At 47.5% G+C, this 21789-nt stretch overlaps 1 protein-coding gene across 1 annotated transcript in view; it reads right to left on the bottom strand.

Moving 5' to 3' along the window:
• Window positions 1-21524, bottom strand: part of TOP1 (DNA topoisomerase I) — a 114840-nt gene extending 93316 nt beyond the window's left edge. The window contains exons 1-3 of the mRNA XM_045980696.1: window positions 21392-21524; window positions 3583-3885; window positions 3237-3261 (exon numbers count right to left, since the gene is read on the bottom strand). Coding sequence (XP_045836652.1) covers window positions 3237-3261; window positions 3583-3885; window positions 21392-21496 — 433 coding nt within the window. The 5' untranslated portion in view covers window positions 21497-21524. The remainder of the gene's footprint in view (window positions 1-3236; window positions 3262-3582; window positions 3886-21391) is intronic.
• Window positions 21525-21789: the final 265 nt, after the last annotated feature.

Here is a 21789-nt window from a genome sequence, read left to right as displayed (position 1 = left end):
GTTACTATTATCAACTCCACAGACAGCTCGGCAATCTGCACAGTACTATAATAATGACTCAGCCCCACTATGGTTAGTGCTACCAACACTCAGAAAGGAAAGAGGTAGGTAAAAGATTATGTACAGTTTCTGCTCCTAAAACTCCAAGCTCACCATCAATACTTTAAATACAAACGCACTTCACAAGTTACAGATTTTTCCTAGCAGTTGAGTATGGGTCAGAACCTTCTAAATTCCAAACGAAGAGCAACAGTTTTAATTGCTGTAAAGAATGAGCTCCAAAAAAAAAAAAAGACTGAGCTCCAAACCGCAAAAAGTCTTTTAGATCTTAAAGGATGAGGGCAGGCAGAATTAGGGATGTTTGTATATATAAACTTATACAGTTAATCTGTAAGTTGGTTAAGTCCACTTAAGATCATGCTTAAGCAAACTCTTCTTAATACAAAGATCAATAATGACATGTCTCAGTATCATTAAACACTGATTTTTATTTTTTAAAAATTGTCTTTCATAGTTACATAGATCAATCACTGGTTACCAGGGTATTAGTTAATAGAGCAAGCACACAGTTACTAACACTACATCCTTCTCGACAACATTTGAAAAGATCACTATTCCAGTGTCAGACACTCAGGATGGTGGAGAGGCAGTTAAAAGTGCTTTTTCTCTTGAAGGAGTAGCTTTAGTCAAAAAGTAAGCAAATAACAAATCCTTCCCTCTCATATTTATCAGCTTTGTAAGAAAGTAGAGATGTGCAGCTTTTAATTTCCTCATACTGCAATCATATATATATACATATATATATATATATATATATATATATATATGGCATACTGGCTAAGCTTGGGAGCTTTGGAATGCCAGACTCACCTGCCTGTGAGCAAGCTAATAAACATACCTAAGCCTCAGTTTCCTCATCTATAAAATAGAGTTAATAGTACTTAACTCATAGGGTCCTTCGAGGATTAAATCAAATTAGGCAACCCATGGAAAGACTGGGAGATTGTGCCAGGCAGACACTGAGTATTCAATAAATATTAACAATTACTACAATTACAAATGATCACATTCTAAAAGTCAATATACTCAGTTTACTTCGGTTTCTGTAAAAATGCCATCAAAGATCAATAATTTACCCAGCCTACAATCATCACATATTCAATAATTCCTTTGCATATTTTAAGTGAGAACCATGGAGATTAACTTTCTGAAGAGAAAGGACTAAACTTTTTTTCCTTACTAAATACACGACGAATTCAGCTGAATCTTAAAGTCAAAAGAACACTTTTCATGGGTTAAGCTCCTACCTTTCTCCAAGAGAGGTCTTGCAAGACTCTTTGCATCCTCATCTGCCACATCCTTTCTTTGCTCCCACGTCCCAAAGAAACATCTATTACTTTCTGCAGTTTTCTCAACTGCAGGGGACTCATCACCCTTTTAAAATCCTGACAGGTTAGCTAAACATAGTTAAGAAATACTCCAACTCCTGACACTCAGCACCTAGTCTTGCACAACACTCACCTCAGAAGTCACCTCCTCTGAGAAATTTCCCCACCCGCAGACAAAATTAAGTCCCCTAGTTTCTCAAAGCATTTTGGGTATACATACACCTCAGCACCTACCTTATAATTAACTAATTTATGTCTCTCCCAATACACTAGATTGAGGGTGAGAAGCACTGTGACCAAAGGTTCAGCTCTAGCACTACACACAGTTTGGCACATATTAGGTGCTCAAGAAATGTTATGCTTTAACAATTCTTCCTAGCAGAGTCACATCTCTTGTTAGATGCCCCACTACAAATCTGAACACAGGGCTGCTCTCAGTAGAGCAGGCTAACAGGATAGACTGCTGATTACAACATCAGAAAACCTACTCATCAGCTTCTCCCATTGGAGAGGTTCCCGGAACCCGAATTCAATTGAGCAGGATTATGTACCATCAGAATCAGTGGGAATTCCCAGCACACTACAGAGGATACCTTCTCCTTCAAAAAGACTCTTGAAAAGCCCACAGGGTGGGCTTTTTATTGGGGGAATCTTCACTGAATAACTGAAGTGGAAATACTCAAAGAATAAATGCCTTAATTTGGCCGAAAAGGGGTCAAAAACGTAAAGATCTGGGAAAGGCAAGCTAGCTCTTGATTCCTGAAAAACAGCGGCTTCTAAAAAAGAACAGGAAACAGGGGTGGGTGCTGGCTACTGTTTCAATAAATAAAATCTTTTTTTTTTTCTTCCCCACAGCCCAAAAGAAAGGCCAACACACCAGGTCCAGATGAGAGGCTCAACAACCTTTCCTCCTGACAAGTACACTAAGCTGCGGTTAAAAAAAAAAAAACAAAACAAAAAAACAAAAACAAAACAGTGCATTAGGAACCTCAGCCACCATGAAAAGTTCTAGTCAGGAATACTTTTAAATTTTTTTTTTTTTTTAATCTATATGCCCGCGTCAAACATTCACGTTGGAGGGCCCACAGAGAACTTGCAAACTTTCTGAAGGGAGGTACTACTACTACCTTTGCAAAGAACACAACTTGGGAAAAACAACCTCAAAATATGATAAACTCCACAAAGGGTGGCTTTAGTTTTAGAGCCGTAATTCCCACCATAAACATCTTACACCCCCCCTCCCCACCCCCTCAACCCCCCACAAATCAACAGTTGCCGAGAGGTATCTTTCATTCTGGAAAACAGAAAAGGAAACAAACAAGAAGCAGAAAGAGAATAACCCCCCAAATAAAGTTCTCCTTGGAAAAAATAGTAACAATCCCGTCTCCCACCCTTCCCTCTCTGGTGAGGTCTGTGATTTATACGGCTTTGCTCTGCAGAAAGCTCTTTCTGGGCAGCTCAAGGAAGGAGCCGAGGGAGGGAGAGAAAGAGACACAGGCACAGAAAGGAGAGGAGAGAGAAAAAGAAAATGGCGCAGAGACTAAGTCCCGACTGTCGACAAGGCGACTTTCCCGGGAGGAATCCGGGCCGGGAAAGGCTGCCCGAAGCCCGGCGGCGGGCGACGCCGGGTCTCCGTTGCCCCCTCTTGGGATGGCCGCGATCTGGGGGGGCTGGGGCGCCCGGAAAGGGGGTCCAGAGGCGGCCCGATGGGAACAATGGGGCCGGTGAGCGAGGAGCCGGGACTTAGTCTCTGGGACGCCATGTCTGTCCTCTGCCCGGCTCCGGCCGGGCGCGGGGTAGGCGGCCGGCAGCTGGGGGACCCGGGGTCGGGGCGGGGGGCACACTCACCATTCAATCGGAAATCCGCTTCAATCTGGAGAGAGAAAACGAGGGAATATGAACAAACAGGCTCCTTTCACCCCGCGGGAGGCGAGCGCGCGGGGCCGGGGGCCTAGCCCACCCTGAGCCCCGGGGATAAGGGGACCCCGGGAACGGCCGTAAGGGGCAACATCCACCCAGTGTGTAACTTCGCGGCTTACGCCCGAGGCCTAGGGCGCTCAGCTCCGCCGGCCGGCCGCCTCTGGCCGGGGGCTCCGGCCTGTCAAAGCGGCCGGGCCGGGGCTGGGGCCTGCGCCGGGGGTCGCGGAGGGCCGGGGCGGGGCTGGGGCGCCGGGAGGACTCGGCCGAGCCGTACCTGGGAATCGTTGTGGAGATGGTCCCCACTCATGTCGGCCGGAGCTGCGAGCGCGGCAGGCGGCGAGGGGCCCCGAGGAGGCGCAGACGGTCGGGACCGGCCTGTGCGGGCGGACGGGGGCTCCCGGAAGCTTCCGGAGGCGCGGGTAGGCGGCGGCGGCTGCGGGCCTGAGACTCCCGGAACGGCTGCGACGGCGACAGCGGCGGCGAGGCTGACTGACTGCCGGGCGGGCGGCGAGAGCGGACCCCAGCAGTTGTGTAACAGCCTAAGTTCGCATTTCGGCTCACTGCGCCTGCGCGGCCGCTTTTAAACGAGACGTCGGCGACGTCAGGGACTCGCGGAAAGAGGCCGAGGGTTGCGGGGCCCGCCCACCTCGCGCTTCCAAAGGGGGACCGACTTTGCATCGCAAGCCCCGCCCCCCAGTCCTTGCTAGCCGCTGTGATTTGCATAAGGAGCCGACTCCTCCCACGTCCGCCCACCCAGAGCAACCTTGCCTTCCTCTCCCGGCGCCTTTTCTCGGAACTCGTACTCCTCTGCCAGGCAGTGCGCAGGCGCAGCCGGGACACCGCCCCCGGACCCCGGCCGGCAGCGCGGCCACGTGGTGGGCCTTTAAAGGCCGCGGCGGGACTGCGGCAGCCCTGGGCTGAACTGCTGTCCGGCTTTTGCATCTCTTTGCAGCTGAAAATACCTTGGCCGCAGGAACCCCAGACCTTTCACCATCTCCTTTTCGCTCGCTAAACGGACCCTTAGGCCACCTGGAGGCAGGAGCTCCCTCCTAGTCTTTGTCCAGGCCTTCCAACATTCTGGATGGTTTCTCTCCACCTCTTAAAATTAACTTTAATTTTTTAACCAACCAAAGGTCTGGTTTAGCTCCAGTTTTCAGCCGGGTACATGTAGTCCTGGGTCACGGGAGTGCTGACTTCATTCGTTCATTCCACAAACATCGAGCATCTACTGTGAGCCAGGAACTGTGCTGAAAAGGGGGTTGATACAAAAAGGCCAAATGCAATGGGACCTCAGGGTAAACAGAACCTGGCACGGTCCATGGCTGTATTCTTGGCACGCTATGGGGCAGAAGTGAGATGAGTACGACAAAGAATTGCCCTTTATAGAGCTCTTACTGTGTTCTCTGCTCTGAATCTACAGGGTAGCTCTGTGGGGCTATTTTATTACACTATGTCAGAGATAAGTGACCTACAACCTCCTGTCTGACATCTATAAGTGGATACCTCACAAGCTTCTCCAGGGCCGAATTCCCCATCTTCCTCCACCCAGCTAGAAAAGCTCCACCCTGGACATCTTCCTCCTTCCTTTCTCATTAGTCCAGCTGATTGCATCTCTTAAACCCATCTACCTCTTCTGCCCACACATCAGTCAAAATCTGCATTATCTCCTGCTTGGATTATCATAATATATACTCCTAACAAGGGTCCCTGCTTCGGCTGTGGCCTTCTCACAAGCTGCTAGCCAACAGTAGCAAAAGTGAACTTTTCTTTTTCTTTTTTTTTCCCCCTTAGTCAACTTTTCAACTTGCGGATCTAACTTATCCCCTTCCCACAATACTTCCCATCACGCTGGTATAAAGTTCAGAATTCTTAAAGTAGCCACCAGGGGCCTACTCTATAACCTGTTTCATTCAAGTGTGGCCTTTGTGAATTTTGCCAAATCTATTAACTACTTCCACTATTATACTTAATATTTTAATTGATCCCCCTCTTTACTTAGCTTCCTCCTAAATAATAATATCTATGAAATAATAATGGCTATGAAATTGTTCATAGATAAATACGAAAAGTGTCCATCCATGGACCATTGAAATCGTCTCTTATCGCATCTAGTGGTGAGCACTTTGGGGTTAATTCTTGTGAATGCTTCAAAATTCAACTTTAATATCACTTTCTCAAAGTGATCCCCCCTCCCACATTCTCTGACTCCGTCTTTCCTCACCCAGATCAAGTGCCCCACCTAGAGTGTCTTTTTCTTTGTAATACTTATCACAATTGTTATTAAGTTACTCAAGGGGGTAATGAGTGATTTTATGTCTATCTCCCCTACTGAACCAAGGTTACTCTTGGTTGATGCTTCATCTCCAGCACCCAGCAACAGATTCTACAGAGGAGACATGCTATCACTAATGAATGAAAGCAGAGTAATACAGTGGTCAGGAGCACACACACGGAAGTCAAGTCAATCTAGTTGTGAATTCTGCTCTGCTGTTTATTAATTGTATAACCTCAGGCAGGTTGATTAACTTCTCTGAGCCCCAGTTTCCTTCTCTGGACAATGATGATAATGGTGGAATTTTATTCGACTATCAAAAAAAAAAAAGTTTCTCGAGAACACACAGCTAGTAGGTACTGAATTTTGGATTTAAACTCGGGTTTCCCTGACTCCAAAGCTTTGTTCTTTCTCTCAAGCAATCTGCCAGAACCAGTTTCACCTTGCTAATGGTGTCTTTAGGTAGACTTCCCACCTCAGGATCAATCCTAGGCCGACAGGTGAGGCATTTTGATTCTATCTGTTTGTTGCAGCTAGGCCAAGAGAATTCAAGGACTGCCTTAGGGAATAACAGGGCCTCCTAGGACTGCTTTACTTCCAGTCCCCAAAGCCCAGCGAGAATCTGCATTTAATTTCCAGGTCCCTCCAAGGAAGATCTGGGTAGGCATAGAAACAGATCACAGACTCCAAAATGGCATAGCAAGTGTGGTCCCATGCCCAAACCTGGAGGTGTATAGACATCTTATCATAGGTTGAATTTCTCTGCCAGCATGCATGCCTGGCAGTACACAGAGGTTGATTTGCTTACCCAAGCTCACATGGCCACTCTGATTCTTAACACCTCATACCAGTGTCCCCTAGCCCTTGAGAAAATTATAGATAGTGCATAGACAAATACTTTTACTTTAATTGTTAAATGTATATTTCCATGTGTATGAGATAAAAATATTTAGCCACCACATCAGATCCATGATTTTAAGGATATAACTGTTTAGAATGAGGCTTTTAAAAAGTTGGTTGATTGGGACACTTGGGTGGCTCAGTTGGTTAAGCATCTGCCTTCAGCTCAGGTCATGGTCCCAGGGTCCTGGGATCGAGTCCTGAATCGGGCTCCTTGCTTAGCAGGGAGCCTGCTTCTCCCTCTGCCTCTGCCTACTGCTCTCCCTGCTTTGCATGTGTGCTCGCGCGCTTGCTCTCTCTCTGGCAAATAAATAAATAAAATCTTTTTAAAAAATTGGTTTGTTGAGGGATGCCTGGGTGGTTCAATTAGCTAAGCATCTGCCTTCAGCTTGGGTCATGATCCCGGAGCCTGGAGATCAAGCCCCACATCAAGCCCTACATCAGGCTCCCTGCTCAGTGGAAAGTCTGCTTCTCCTTCTGCCTCTCACCCCATTTGTGTGCTCTCTCTCTCACACTTGCTCTCTCTCTCAAATAAAAAAATAAATAAAATCTTTTTAAAAATAAAAAAAGTTAAAGTTAGTTGATTGATTTAAATAAAAATATCAAATAATATCGCAGAGGGAACATATAAGACAAACTCCAGGAAGGTCATAGGCAAATAAACGAGGCTTGGGAAAACTCTCTTTAAATCAAGGCTGCTCACTCATGGACTGTCCCAGCCCCTGTAAAAATAACTAGCAGATGACAGCTGATGTTGTAGGCCTGTTTCCAAAGTATGTACTCTGAAAGGTGGATGATTTATAGCTATTCCAGTAAAAGGAGGGCTCCGTACACACACATACTGTTATGATTTAAAGCAAAACAGGTCTTTTCTCATAGGACTTCTCAGATTTGTGAATACGCTAATACATATACGAATCTTAAAGAGAAGGACACGGCATGCAACATCTCCGAAACATATGCGCGCTCAGAAGGCCTTGTTTCCACACTACCTTTTGAGATGGGGCTCTGTGGAAAGACCAGACCTCATGCCACCTGCTCTAGGTTGTCACCCAAGAACCAGCCTGCATTCATTTGATTCTGAGTCTGTTAGGATTGTTCTTATCACCTTGGCCCAACTCTTGGCTTCCAGAGCTGAACACCGAGAAGGTTGTCTAAACAAGCTCTGGCTTTTCAGGGAACTGTCCCTTCTGCTCATTGTACACATGTGTACAAAGATGCTGCTGTCCCTCCGGCTACAGTTGTTTGGGCCAGGCTGACTCAAGATGAGTCACTCAGATCAACTTCCTTGAGACTTTGGAACTGGGAAGGAGAGAGTGGTTTAGTTTCAGTTCTGTGGATGGATCTAGAGTATGTACACTTGGGGAGCTGCCCTGGTGGGCCAGAGAAAACTGGGGAAGGGGGAGAGAAGGAGGAGGAGGAGAAGAGAAGGCCTTGATGGAGTTCAGGGTTTTGGTTCCTACTATGTACTCAGGCCTTATTTCACTCCTGTTTCTGTACCTTTAAGTGAATTCCCCCTTTTACTCAATTAAACTCCGGTGGGTTGCTTGAGACCAGGAGCTCTGGGTAATACTCAGTCCTAATCTACACCTGACTCCTAGGTACTCTTCAAGGCCTGTCACCCTTTGGCCTCAGCTCTGGGCCCCTGATATTAGGGCACCTGGATGCCCTTCCCTACATTTTGACCCTGGATGCTGGCACGGTCTCAACTCTGCCAATTCTTGGGCAGCAGTAGCTTCTGGAAGTCCTCCCCGCCTGTAGCACCTTGTCTAAGGACCTGCTGCCCTTTTGAGGTTTTGGACACCCCAGAAAGGAGACTCAGATTAGCGATTCCAGTAACAACCAGAAACATCCTCTGGCCGCTGTAATTAAACAACAAAGTTGACATTTGTGGAATAAAAAGAAAAGAACAGGAAACGTGGCAACCCCTGAGCCATGGAATGATAGGACAGCAACAAGAATGTAGGAGCCTGGCCATGTGGCTCAGGGCAAGGCGGAGAGCCCACTTTCACGTACTTCAGGAAGAAGCAATCTTCTCCCTGAGCTGGGAGCCGGAGTGGGGCTCAATCCCAGGACCCTGGAATCATGACCTAAGCCAGAGGCAGATGCTTAATGACGGAGCCACCGAGGGGACCCATGATTTGTTTGTTTGTTTTCTTTAAGATTTATTTGTTTATGAGCAAGAGAGAGTGAGTGAGTTTGCATGGGGGGGAGGGGCAGAGGGAGAGGAGGAGAAAGAGAGTCTTGAGCAGACTCCCCACTGAGCACAGAGCCCAGCGCAGGGTTCAATCCCACGACCGACCCTGAGATCATGACCTGAGCTGAAATCAAGAGTGGTATGCTTAACTGACTGAGCCACCCAAGCGTCTCCCCAAATCAAATTTGCTTTCTGTCTTATTTCCCATCCCTTAAATACTGTTGATCTGACTTCCATTCTAATCAGAGACTTCCTATTTTCAAAATAGAACACCCTTATTCTCCTCTACCTCCTTGCAGCACTCAGTGATGTGGATGGGCACATTCTCTGGGCCCATTCCATTTGGCTCCAATGACCACGAACTCTCTTGGTTTTCCTCCTACCTCTGCAAATGCCATTCTCTGCCCTCTTCCTCATCTCCCAGCACTTTGCAAACATCCCCAAGTTTTCTGCCATCAATCTCTTCTCTCTCTACCCTCCTGGAAGTTTTACAGATTCCATATTGACTCCTGTAGATAATCTCTCAAATGGGAGTCTCTCATCTTGACTTCTGTTTGGAGCTACAGAAAAATCTACCCATCTGCCTATTGTATATGTCTGCTTGATGCCCCCCCCCTCCAGGTCCCATGCCCCTGAGTTCAACTCTTCCCTGAACTTAACTTTCCCTTCTATGGTCACTGCTTGGTGAAATAGCTCCACCTGCTTCCAGTTGTATAGGCTCAAATCCTGGGAACCTCTTGAGTTGATCCTGTCCTCCACGTCCTATTAATGCTACAACCTCTGAGAGTTGGCCAAGACCTGTAATTATTTGTTTCTCACTCCCTAGGATTCTCTTGGCATCTACCCCTTCACTGGATTTCTCTCTCTCTCTCTCTTTCACACAGACACACACTCCAACTACAAGCCAGGTACTCTGCCTAGTGCTAGGGATTTAGCCATGAACTAGACAAATGTGGTCCTGACCCTCAAGGGCCTGGTAAGTGGGACAGACAAGAGGACAAGTAATTGCCATCTACTATGATAAGTGCATTGGGGATAAAACAGTATGTTTGCTGTGGGAGCCCGTTAGAGGAGCTGTCATCCCAGAATTGAGGAGACAGGCAAGGCTTCTCAGTGGAGATGACATTTAAACAGAGGCCTGAAAGTGGGACCAGAAGTTGGCCAGGTGAAGGTTAGGGAGGATAAAGAAGGCAAGTGGAGATGAGCACTGGAGGTCGAGGAACATCAGATGAACAAAGACTTGGAAATCGGGCGGAGGATGGTTCACTGGGGGGAGGTTTTAGCAATTCAGGATGGCTGAGGGGCAGAGTAGGGCAGGGTGGTGAGAAATGAGACTGGAGGGTTAATTAAGCAAGGCCTAACTAATGCAGGGTGTTTTGTATTGGTTAAGGAGTTTGGAATTTATCCCGAGAGAGATAGGGAACCACTGATGAGTTTTAGGCAATAGAGATTCATAGTCAATATGCATTTTAGGGACTATAACCTACAATATTAAGAAATGGATATGAAGTAGTCAAGATTAGAGTTATTAAGCCATGAGTAAGAAGGTTGATATTGCCATCCAGGCAAAAATGATAGTGAGAATGGTTCTGATCCAAAAAACCATGAAGACAAAGAGAAGTGTATGCATTTGAGGGATATTCAGGACAGATGGCTGATGTATCAACAAATGACTATACATGTAAGAGAAAGGGGGAAGGGCAGGTCAAGGATATGGATGAAGATGTCATTCACAAAGGCAGGGAACACTTGGGGGTGACCTGGTGGGGGGAAACGTGGTAAGTTCAGCTCTGTACATTAACTCTGAGGTTAGCCAAGTCAAGATGTCTAGTAGACATCTTGGAGATATATATATATAAATACACACACACACATATATATGTGTATATATACACATTATATATACACAAATATATATATGTATATATATATTTGGATATATGGGTTTGGAGTTCAGGGGAATGTCAGCATAGGGGTGATACCTGAGGTCATCAGACTAGATGAGATCATCTGGAAGGGCCTGGAAGGAAAGCCTTATTTTAGAGACAGGCCCAAGTTAGGAAATGAAGAGCAGGTGAGGAAGTAGAACTTAGCAAGTTTAGGCAAGTTGTTCAAGAGATTTAGCTATAAACAGGAGGAGGAACATAATGCAGGAATTAGAATAACCTGGGGTTAAGAGGGGTTTTGTTGGTTTTTAATTTGTTTGTTTATTTGTTTGTTTGAGAGAGCACAGGAGGAGGAACAGGGTGAGGGTTGGGGGCAAGGAACCGGAGAAGCAGAGAATCTCAAGACAGCTTCACATTGAGCCAGAGCCTGACATGAATCTCAGGCTCCTGAGATTGTGACCTGAGCTGGAACCAAGAGTTGGACGCTTAACTGAATGAGCCACCCAGGCGTCCCTGTCTGTCTGTTTTATGATGGGCGAGGCACACTTATATCTAACAAAAGAGTCTGTTGATTTCTAGTTCAGGGTCTTTTGAATCATCCCAACCACTTTGATAAAAAAAAAAAATACTAGCACAATTGAACTGATAGGCCTCCTTACCTTTCTAGGTGAGATCAGGAGGCAGGTCCCTTTGGAGGGACCTGCTCCAAACCTCACCTCCAATATTCTGGAGACTTTCCCACCGGAACTCACTCGAGGATTAACTCAGAGAACTTGTTTCTCAGGATGGCTCACCCAGGCCCCTGGGGATCGTCTCCTCCCAAAGCCCAGTTGTGCAGGCTCTGTCTCTGTCTTTCCAGGACTCCACTGCAGGTGCTAAGGAAGTGGTCTGCCAGATACCAGCTCTGGTGATGAGCTGGAGAAATAGACCCACAGTTCAGGGGATGGACGTTCCTCCTCAGATTCTCTGATGATGCTGTCAGGTTCTTTTTTTTAAGACTTTATTTATTTATTTGACAGACAGAGATCACAAGTAGGCAGAGAGGCAGGTAGAGCGAGAGAGGAGTAAGCAAGCTCCCTGCTCAGCAGGGAGCCCAATGTGGGGCTGGATCCCAGGACCCTGGGATCATGACCTGAGCCAAAAGCAGAGGCCCCAACCCACTGAGCCACCCAGGCCCCCCGATGCTGTCAAGTTCTACTAACATTTCCTGATGCCTGTTTGGTGCTGGGCCCTGGTGGTGCTGTGATGGACTGTAGGAACCACAGTCCAGAAGACAAGATGTGTCAGTAAAGCGTCCATCAGAGACAGTGCTCTGAGAGCTTTGTGAGGTGGCCCTTGGGGCTGCAAACTCTTGTGTGGGAGCCTGGCCTCAAAGGTTTGATGGCAGAAAGTGGAAAACTTGAAATGCCTCTACCATCCCTGACCCTGACTTTCCTATTATTTTGGGAGAAATGGCAACACAATCTATTTCCAAATTGATTTTTTTTCCTCTGCACACTTTTTCATTTTTGGTGAGCATTGTGCCTTCAGACCTGGGAGACAGAACATTGGGAAAATATTTGCACAAAACCTTTCAGAATGTCCAAGCCTAGCCTTGGAACCCCCACATTAAGAGCAGGAGAGGCCACCCTTGCTTGCTGTTGGAAGGCCCCTGAGCTCAATCCTCACACTTCTTCATTCCCTTCATTCACTGCCTCACCCATTCCTGGGGCTTTAAATAGCAATTATATACAGAGAAGTCTTAAGTTCCTATCTGTAATCAGGACCTTCCCTGCAGGTTCCCACCCCACCCCACCCTGGCCACCTTGGACTTGTATATCCAGCAACAGACGCAGCCCCGCTGTTTGGATTTCCAATGGGCTTTGTAAACACATACCTCAAACCAAACTTCTGCCTTTCTTCCCAAACCTGCCCATCCCTGGGCCTCCCCCATCACAGCTAATGGTTCAGGCCAAGCCTTCAGAGTCATCCTTGACTTCCTATTGCCCGCCTACCCCCATCTCCGATCTGTTAGCCAATTGAGTGGATACTGCCTTCAGATATCCAGATGCTCCACATCTCTCCTCGTTCCCTCTGCCAAGTCTTCACCACCTCCACTGGTTTAGGTCAGGAGCCTTCTAACTGATATCCTTGTCTCCATATCATCTTTCCATGGGACATCCTCAGCACAACTGATCCTCTTAAAATGTGAGAGCCTGTCTCTGCACAGCTCAAACTTCTCCAGTGGCTCCCATGTTACTCTAGGTAGACACCAGAGAAACTTAGGTTGGCCCCCAAGGCCCCAACCCCGCCATGCCCCTTTCCCTGACCCCTTGATGTCATCCGGTAGTGCCCTTCATCTTGACCGCCCCTCTCCAGCCACACTGGCCTGTTTACAGTGCCTATCACATACAGCTCACCCTCCCGTTTCAGTACCTTTGCATTTGAGGATCTGTTTGCAACATCCTTCCCTCAGACATCTCTTTCAGATCCTTACTAAAATATCTCCTTTCCAGTAAGGCTTTTTCCCACTGCTGTTTAAAATCGCAACCCCCTCCCCTCATCACTTCTGACCTTTAATCTCTCCTTTATTTGCCACCAAGACACTCGTCACCCTTTAACCTACCAAATATTTGACTTATTTGTTTATTATTTCTTTTCTTCCTTCTAGAATATAATCTTGACGAAGGCAGGGATTTTTGTTTGCTTAGTTTAGTGCTAAATCTCTAGCATCCACAGCAGTGCCTGGCATACATAGGGTACCCAATTAATATTTGTTGAATCAGTTAATTAATCCTGGCTGCAATGAGTTCCTGGCGTGTGTCAAACAGGGGCCTGGAATGTGCCACGAAATTCCTTGTAGTGAGCAACACCATTGTCATTTTGCAGATGAGAAGACAGAAGCTGGGAGAAGTATGAGTGTCCTGCCTCTCTGTTCCCATAGCAACCTGTACTTGTCCCCAGTACCTCTCATTCCGCATTGTCATGGACCATTTTACCCAGGTAGATGTAAGACTTTTGAGGTCAAGGACCATCTCTTAATGATTTTTGCATCTCCAGCACCTAGTAGAGCGTTGGGCACATAGTAGATGTTCAAGAAATATTTGTTGCATGCCTGAATGAAATCAGGACACAAACCACCAACTGTTAGATGGTAAGGTCTCTGTTCACCCTGACTCTACCCTGGATTGTCCCTAAGAGAGCTGCAGAACAGCTAAGTTCCCTTCCCATGGCAGAGTGCCTGCCTTGTACATCCTTATCCACAGAACCGGAAATATTTCAGGTGGAGAACACTGTACATGGGCTGATCGTTTTTCCCCATCACACCAAGCAAATAGAAAGTATTTCTCCACTTAATCCCTCTGCAGTTCCCCACATGCACAGTCAAAGTCTCTTGGTTCCACCTCCTACACCCCACATCTGTAGTCTGCCCCACTATTTCCCCCAACATCACTGCTGGGTTGGGCTACCTGCCCATTCATCCACTCAACTGGCCTTCAGCCAATAGCCTCTGCAAATCTTCTCCAGGCCACGTGGTTAACTGAGCCAAATGCCTACCCCACTCCCACCCCAATGTGAGTTCAATAGGTTCTCTGAGTCTCTCCTTTGCTTCTTTCTAGATTCTTCTCCATCACCTAAACGCACGGCTTAGCTTCATGGAAATGGGTTGTCCATCCATGGAGGATTGTGGGCCTCTTCCCCACCTGCTTCACCTTCTCTAGATCAGTAATTCTTAAACAACTGTGCGGGAGGGGTCATAGACCCCTTTAAGAACCTGATGTGGGCTATGGGCCCTCTCCCTCCAAAAAAACACAGATACTCCTAAATGCAGCATTTTGTATAAGTGTTCGAGTGCACCCCAATTAAGAACAACTCCTCTAGACAGTCTCTCTTGTCCTTGTCCCCTCCACTCTAGATTTCTGGTTGTCATTGACTTCCGAATCAATCTAACTGGTCTCTTTACGGAAGCAGAAACTTCTCCCTACCATATTATTACCAATGCCGTTATTGTTATTAACAGCAGCTACAAGATTTGAACATTTTTCACGCATCACCTGATTCCACCCTCTCAACAACCCCAAGAGGAAGGAACTATTATTGTTCCATCTTTACAGATGAAAGAACTGCTGGTCACGTGGTTTGCCATGCTCCCACAGAGCTCTAAGTCCGTGGTTTCTTTTCTCTGCCCCATGGTGTGTAGCCTGTTTGTTATGAACTGCTGTTTGCTTTGACCTTCCCATCTCTACCATGTGAAGACTGCCTCGACTCCCGACCCCATGGTGCCTTGCATGTTATTGTTAACTACTGTGTGTGTTTTTTTAACCTCCCCATCTTCACCTCCTGAAATGCGCCTTTTTTAATCACCTCCCTTAGCCCTCTGAAGCTCCCTCTCTCTCCCCCATCCACGGCTTCAACTGACCACAGGTGGCTTCTTTGCAGTTGCTTGAGCACATGTGAGCCATGAAAAAGGTTTCATTTCCCCCTCCCACTCTCAGCCCAGCTGTGCCAGCCTCTGTGATCCTTGCTGGCCCTCAATTGGGCACCATAGCCACTCTGGCAGAAGGCCTTGGAAATTTTGGGACTGCCACACCTGAAATCCAGGTAAGAGGAAGGGAGAGGACGTGGATTGATCACGACTTTGTAGCAGGCCCATGTTTGGCATGGGGACAGAGAACCTGTAAAGGCCCCAGCTTCCAGATCCTGCCAGGTATCCTACCGAACGACACCTGGAGGCTCTAAGATGATCGGTCGCAGTCCATCTGCTGCCTGCCTCTGGAGGGTTAAGGGTCTCTCTCCAGCATGGATAGCATCCAGCTGCCAGCTGGGCCAGCAAAAGTGCTGCTCAAACCCGACCTGAGAAACACCTGGCTGTTGATGAACATCTTCCTCCTCAACTCAAATCTCAGACCAGCCGGATAATTTCAGTTGTGTTAATCATAGTCCCACTTTTGTTCTTAGTGTGATAAAGTTGTATATCATCACAAAAGCAATTTCTAAAACTATTTATCGAAGGCCAGTGTACATACAGAAAAGCACAACTATCAAAACTATGCAGTTTGATGAATTTCACCGACTGAACCTCTGTGTAACCTGCACCTAATCAAGCAGCTGAGCTGGCCAGCACCGCACACCCCCCTAGTGCTTCCTTCCCGGTGCCATTACCCCAAGGTAACCACTATCCTGATGACTTCTAACAGCACACATTTGTCTTGCCTGGTTTTGTCCACAAAAGCAATTGTATTATTTATTTCTTGGATTTTATTTACTGATTCGAGAGTGAGAGCGTGCTCGAGTTGGGGGGTTGGGCAGTGGAAGAAGGAGAGAATCTCAAGCCGACTCCACACTGGGCCAGACATTGGGGTTCGAGCCTACAACCCTGAAATCGTGATCTCACCCGGAATCAAGAGTTGGACACTTAACCGACTGAGCCACCCAGCTGCCCCACACAAAAGCACTTTTAAAAGAAAGGGACTGGCAGGGGTGCCTGGGTGGCTCAGTGGGTTAAGCCTCTGCCTTTGGCTCAGGTCATGGTCTCAGGATCCTGGGATTGATCCCCGCATCGGGCTCTCTGCTCATCGGGGAGCCTGCTTCCTCCTCTCTCTGCCGGCCTCTCTGCCTACTTGTGATCTCTCTCTCTCTCTGCTAAATAAATAAATAAAATATTAAAAAAAAAAAAAAAAGAAAGGGACTGGGGCGCTTGGGTGGCTCAGTCATTAAGCATCTGCCTTTGGCTCAGGTCATGATTTCAGGGTTCTGGTATGGAGCCCCCATGTCGGACTCCCTGCTCAGTAAGAAGCCTGCTTCTCCTTTCCCACTCCCCCTGCTTTTGTTCCTTCTCTCTCTCTCTCTCGCTGTCAAATAAATAAATAATCTATAAAAATAAGCAAAATGAATGAATGAAATGGGCCATCCTCTTGGTCACTCTCCAGGCATACATTCTGATTGGTTGAGGACCGATGGATTCAGACAAGATGTTGACTGTATACAAAATGGATCAAGAATGTTACGAACTGAGGAGGGCCTGGGTGGCTCGGTCGGGTAAGCATCGGACTTGTGATTCCAGCTCAGGGCATGATCTCAGCATCGTGAGATGGAGCCCCCGCGTTGGACTCTGCACTCAGTGGGGAGTTTGCTTGGGATTCTCCCTCTCACTCTGCCCCTCCCTGCCTAAAGAAATCAATCAATCAATCTTAAAAAAAAAAAAAAAAGAACTTCTGAATTGAACCAAGGGACTCCAAAGGGCTTTAGCTAAAAACTGACCCTCTACAGGGGGTCCAAATCTCAGTATGTTCTTTTTTATTTTTCTTTAAAGATTTTTATTTATTTACTTGAGAGAGAGAGAGAGACAGAGCATGAACAGGGGGAGGGCCAGAGGCCAAGGCAGACTCTCCACTGAGCCTGATGTGGGGCTCGATCCCAGGACCCTGGGGATCATGACCTGACCCAAAGGCAGATGCTTAATGACTGAGCCACTGAGGGGCCCCTCCAAGTGTGTTCTCCACATATGTCTGCATGCACATCTGATCACTTCCTCTGCAGTTCAAGTTCTCATGCCCACTGTTGCTCTTTTTCTTTTTTTCTGTTTTGTTCTGAAAGAGGGAAATTAGAGACTCTAGAAAGCACTCTGTCCTCCAGAACTCCAGCCTTGATCACTCCTAGTGGTGGAGAAATCATGATCCCAAAAGACTAACTATTACATTTTCCAGGCAGATCAGACAAGTTAGTTTCAAACTGTTTAAACACACACACACACACACACACACCTGGAAAACTTTCTTGTTTGAGGTCAAATACACTGCAGGTTTTGCTCATGGATTCTAGCTCTGCTTTCTGTAGCCTCCCAGAATTAAACAATTCAGTAATCAGGTTTTGGGTGCTCTCTCTGTGCTAGGCTCAGGGGCACAGGAGGTGGGCTCCCAGCACTCCGAGTTCTTTCTGTGGGGATCCTGGGATTTACTGAGTCAGGGCATTTACCAAGGGCATTTACCAAGGAACATTCTAGTGGATGCTAATCCTCAGAAATACTTTATGAAAATGGAGCTCTGAGCTCAAATGAGTTGGGTAAATGCTAGATGCTCCCTGATCTGTTTCTAGCATCATGTCTTACTTTAGCTCAGATAAGACTCTGGGAGATCCTGGCGAATAAAAACCCCATTTCACTTGGTCAGTGTCTTCAAGACTTACGTGACTTAGAATCCTTTTTCTATAGAATACCTATGACTATTTCTGAGGATCAGTGTCCCCCAGAATAGGACACAGGCCAGGGAGCTCTAAGCCTCCTCCAAGACTGCCCTGTCCAACCTGGCAGTCTCCTGCACATGGGGATACTGACATGTGGCTAGGCCAAACTGACATGTGCTGGGAGTGTCCAACATACACCAGATTTCAGTGTCCTTGTACAAAAAAGAAAATAAAAACATCGATAACTTTATATTGAGTATACAGGGGAATGAGACTCTTTTTGAAACATCAGGTTGAAATGTATTATTAAAATTAATTCAATCTGTTTCTTTTTCCTTTGGAAAATGTGACTATTGGAAACGGCATCGTTATCCATGCAGTGTGCATTATATTTCCGCTGGAGAGTGCTGCGGGTCAGGAAGGTTTCCTGGGCCTACCCAGGGGCACATGTGGGGGAGGGGCTGGTAGCGTCATGGAGGAAGTACAGGGGAACTGTGGGAATTCATTGAAGGGGCAGCTCATGAAACTGGGTGGGGGGGTGGTCAGGAAGTGGTGACTAAGCCGAGACCTGAAAGATGAGAGGGAGTTAGCCCGGGGAAGGCAGCAAAAATAGCATGTGCCAAGAACTTGACGTGAAAGAGGAACTGTGGGTATTCCAGGATGCCTGAGGCATGCGGGAAGAGGCTAGGGAGGGACCCAACATGAGACCAGAGAGGGCAGCAAGGGCCAAGATTTGGGGGACCTGGGAAGCTGTAGTAAGGGGTTTCTTTTGAGAACACTGAGAAGCCACTGAAAGGTTTTCGGTTGGGTGAGACTAGGAAGATTTGCATTTTAAAAAGATCCCCCTGATGTGAGGAGGGGACATAGATGGGTGTAGAGACAGATTGGAGGCAGAATGACTGATTCTGAAGCTACTGGAATTATCTAGGAGGGAGATGAAAAAGGTTTGGATTGTGCCGCAAACCCTGAAATTGCAGAAACTCAGTGTCTGGGAGATAGATTCAGAGTGGGGACCACTGGTCCAGGCTGCTACCTGTTGGGACCAGGGGAGAGGGTGGAGTCAAGGTTGATCCCCTAGTTTCTGAGGTGTGAGGCTGGGATGGGAACACAGAAGTCTTTGGAAAGGGAGGATGGTGAGTTTAGGATCATTCCAGTGGAGTTTGAGAAGTTTGGGATGTCCAAGGCAAAGTGGATATCCAGGGCTGAGCTCAGAGAAGAGTTCCATGGTGAAGGAGGGTTGACAGGGAACATCTCCCCTGTGAGCCTCAGGTTTCTGGTCTGCAAAGTGGGGAAGGGATGCACTTCCCAGAGAGGTGTAGCCTGTCGAATGTGCCGGGCATTGCACGTTCCCAACTCGCAGGAAGTGGTCAGAGAGGGCTGATTCTTTGTTTCAGAGAGTCTATCATGCCCATTTCCTACGAGATCAACCCCCCAGGATCTTCACCCCTCCCGTTTGGTCCTCGAGTATCCACAGGCCCACACCTGTGTATATGAAGTTTCCCTCACAGCGATGGAGAGCTGTTGCTGGAAAAAGCTGTGGGCAGGGGGAGTGAAGGTGTCTCTCCCTCCCTGGGTGGCCCTAAAGTTGAAAGGGAGTGAGCAGTCAGTAGTGTGAAATGAAGACTGCGCTGCCTCCTGGCTCCCGCCCTGCCCAGCAAACCAATAAACCTTGCTCTGTGCTAAGCCTCAGTCTCTTCATGGGTTCAAGGAGAGGCCTATCAGCTGAACCCTCCCCTGGTTCTGTCCCTGCCTTCTTGCTCCCAGAAAGCCTCTTTCCTTCTCTTGACCCACAGAAGATAATCACTTCCTTGAAGACTTGGCTCGCCGTAGGCCTCCTGGCGGCTCCTTCCTGGGGCAAAGGGCCAAAATCCTGACAAGATTAAGAAGAGGCTTTGGGACTGGGCCAGGCTGGGAAAACAGGAAGGATGACGAAAAAACCCCCCTCCTTGTGGGGCTTGTTTATTCCAGTTTTTCCTCAGCTGAGTTTTCTGGACACACAGTAACCCTTGACTTTTCATCCAGTGCCCAGCCTCTGGCCCCACAGCACCTATGCATCCATTGGTCATGGGGCTCACAAGACAGGCTTGTTCCCATGTTTACTTGGCCAACTGCACAGAACTCCTGGAAAGCAGGCAGGACACAGGTTTATCTTAGCTGAGTGCCTACCACGTTCCACAAGAGGAACTGTCCTCTTGCACGAGCCTCTCCAGCTCCCCAGGGTAAGCAATGTTCTTCCCATTTCCAGGCTCAGGGAGGTGACCCAAGTCACCAGCATGTTGGCGTTGGATCCAGAAATGGGGAAAGGTGGAAGGAAGGAAAGGCCATCCTAGTAATTAAGAGTGTATCTTTTGGGGCACCTGGATGGCTCAGGATGGTTTCTTGATCTTGGGGTCATGAGTCAGAGCTCTACATTGGCTGTAGAGATTACACAATAAATAAACTTTAAACTTTAACATTAAATAAATAAACTTTAAAAAATAAAAAAAGAGAGCATATGTTTCGGGGGCTGACTGAACCCTGATTGGTTTGGATTCTGACTGCCACCTCCTGTCCGAGGAATTTGGGCAGGTTCCTAGTGAGAGGCGGTGTGGGGTAGTTCTTTGGAGCACAGGCTCTGGAATCAAATGTCAGTTCCACCATCTGCTTGTTATATGACCTTGGGTGAGTTCCTTTGCCTCTCTGCACTTTACTTTCCACAGCTGTAAAACAGGTTAATAATAGCTCCTACCCCATTGACTTGTTGCTCGGATTAAACGTGCTAATCCATGTGGGACACTTAGCACAGTGCCTGGCCCCTGGGCCAGCTCTGTCTGTGGCAGCTACGGTAGGCATGACCACAGAGCTTGCTGACTCTGGCTGTCACCTGTTCCCCAGGCTGTCACCAGTCACCCTGGGGGCTCACTCAGCCCTCCATGTGTGGTAGGCGCCCACGGGTTTGCCAACAGGCGGAGGGATTGGGAATTGACTCAGTGTTTCTGAAAACAGGCTTCTGACAATGTGTGGGATTAGGATTCTGAAGGAAGATGGTTTTTAGGAGTTTCCCAACCAACCAGCAAGGGATGGCTTTTTGCACGCTAGTGTGGACTTAAAATATTTCCAGACTCTTTTCTTCCCCTCTCTCCGATTACAGAAGAAACTTATTCTCACTGTGACCTGTCCAAACGTTACATAAAGATATAAGGCAGAAGAGTTGAAAGTCCTAAGGAATCTTGCTTCAAAAGAGGTGCCTTCCAGACTTTTCCTACGGCCACACCTAGTTTTTGAGTTCCGCTGGGGCGCCCACTCCGTGTTAGACACTACAGGGCCCCCGCAGAATGGAGATGACTGTCTGTACCTTAGGGGCGGGCACAGTTGGGGCGGGACACAGAATTTCACGGAACACTTAATCAGCAATTAACGCCACCATCGTACCGATGACTCATTCTCTCAGCACGCATTTACCATTCGGGACTCTGGGACCCGGAAATGACGAATCAAGGTCCTCCTTGGCTTCAGAGAGAGAATTGAGATTGAATCAGCAAGGCCCTCTGGTGTATTTGCCCCCTCATTATGTGCCTGTCAAGCAAGACTCAGCAACAGGACAGAAGGGGTACCCACCCCACCCTGAGAATAGCACCTCCCTCTGTATGGGGAACTGAGCCTAAGCAGCCAGCCAGGCTGGGCTTACCACAGGTGGTTTCTGTGACCTTGGGCAAATCACTTCCCTTCTCTGAGCCTCAGGTTCCTCACTGAGGAAGGAGAATCTTCTGCGTTGGAAGGTACAGTTCCTCATTCATTCATTCATCCATTCTTCCATTAAGTCGTTCATTCATATATACACACTCTTGTTTTGTAGGAGTGTGAGGGGATTACTCAGTAGACATGGCCATCTAGGGAGATAAAGAGTTGGGTCCTACGTAGATTGTGTTATTATTCAGCAAATATTTACTTCCTCCATCCCTCTTCAGTGTGGGAAGAATATACTTCCGCACTCTGTTGATATTGGGCTTAGCCACATGACTTATTTTAGCTAACGGAGTATGCGTGGAAGAGGCCAGCCCCGAGACACAGAGGGTTTCCATTCAC

The sequence above is a fragment of the Meles meles genome, chromosome 16 (assembly GCF_922984935.1).
Source record: "Meles meles chromosome 16, mMelMel3.1 paternal haplotype, whole genome shotgun sequence".
Classification (NCBI taxonomy): Eukaryota; Metazoa; Chordata; class Mammalia; order Carnivora; family Mustelidae; genus Meles; species Meles meles.
This window is presented reverse-complemented; position numbering and strand designations above follow the sequence as displayed.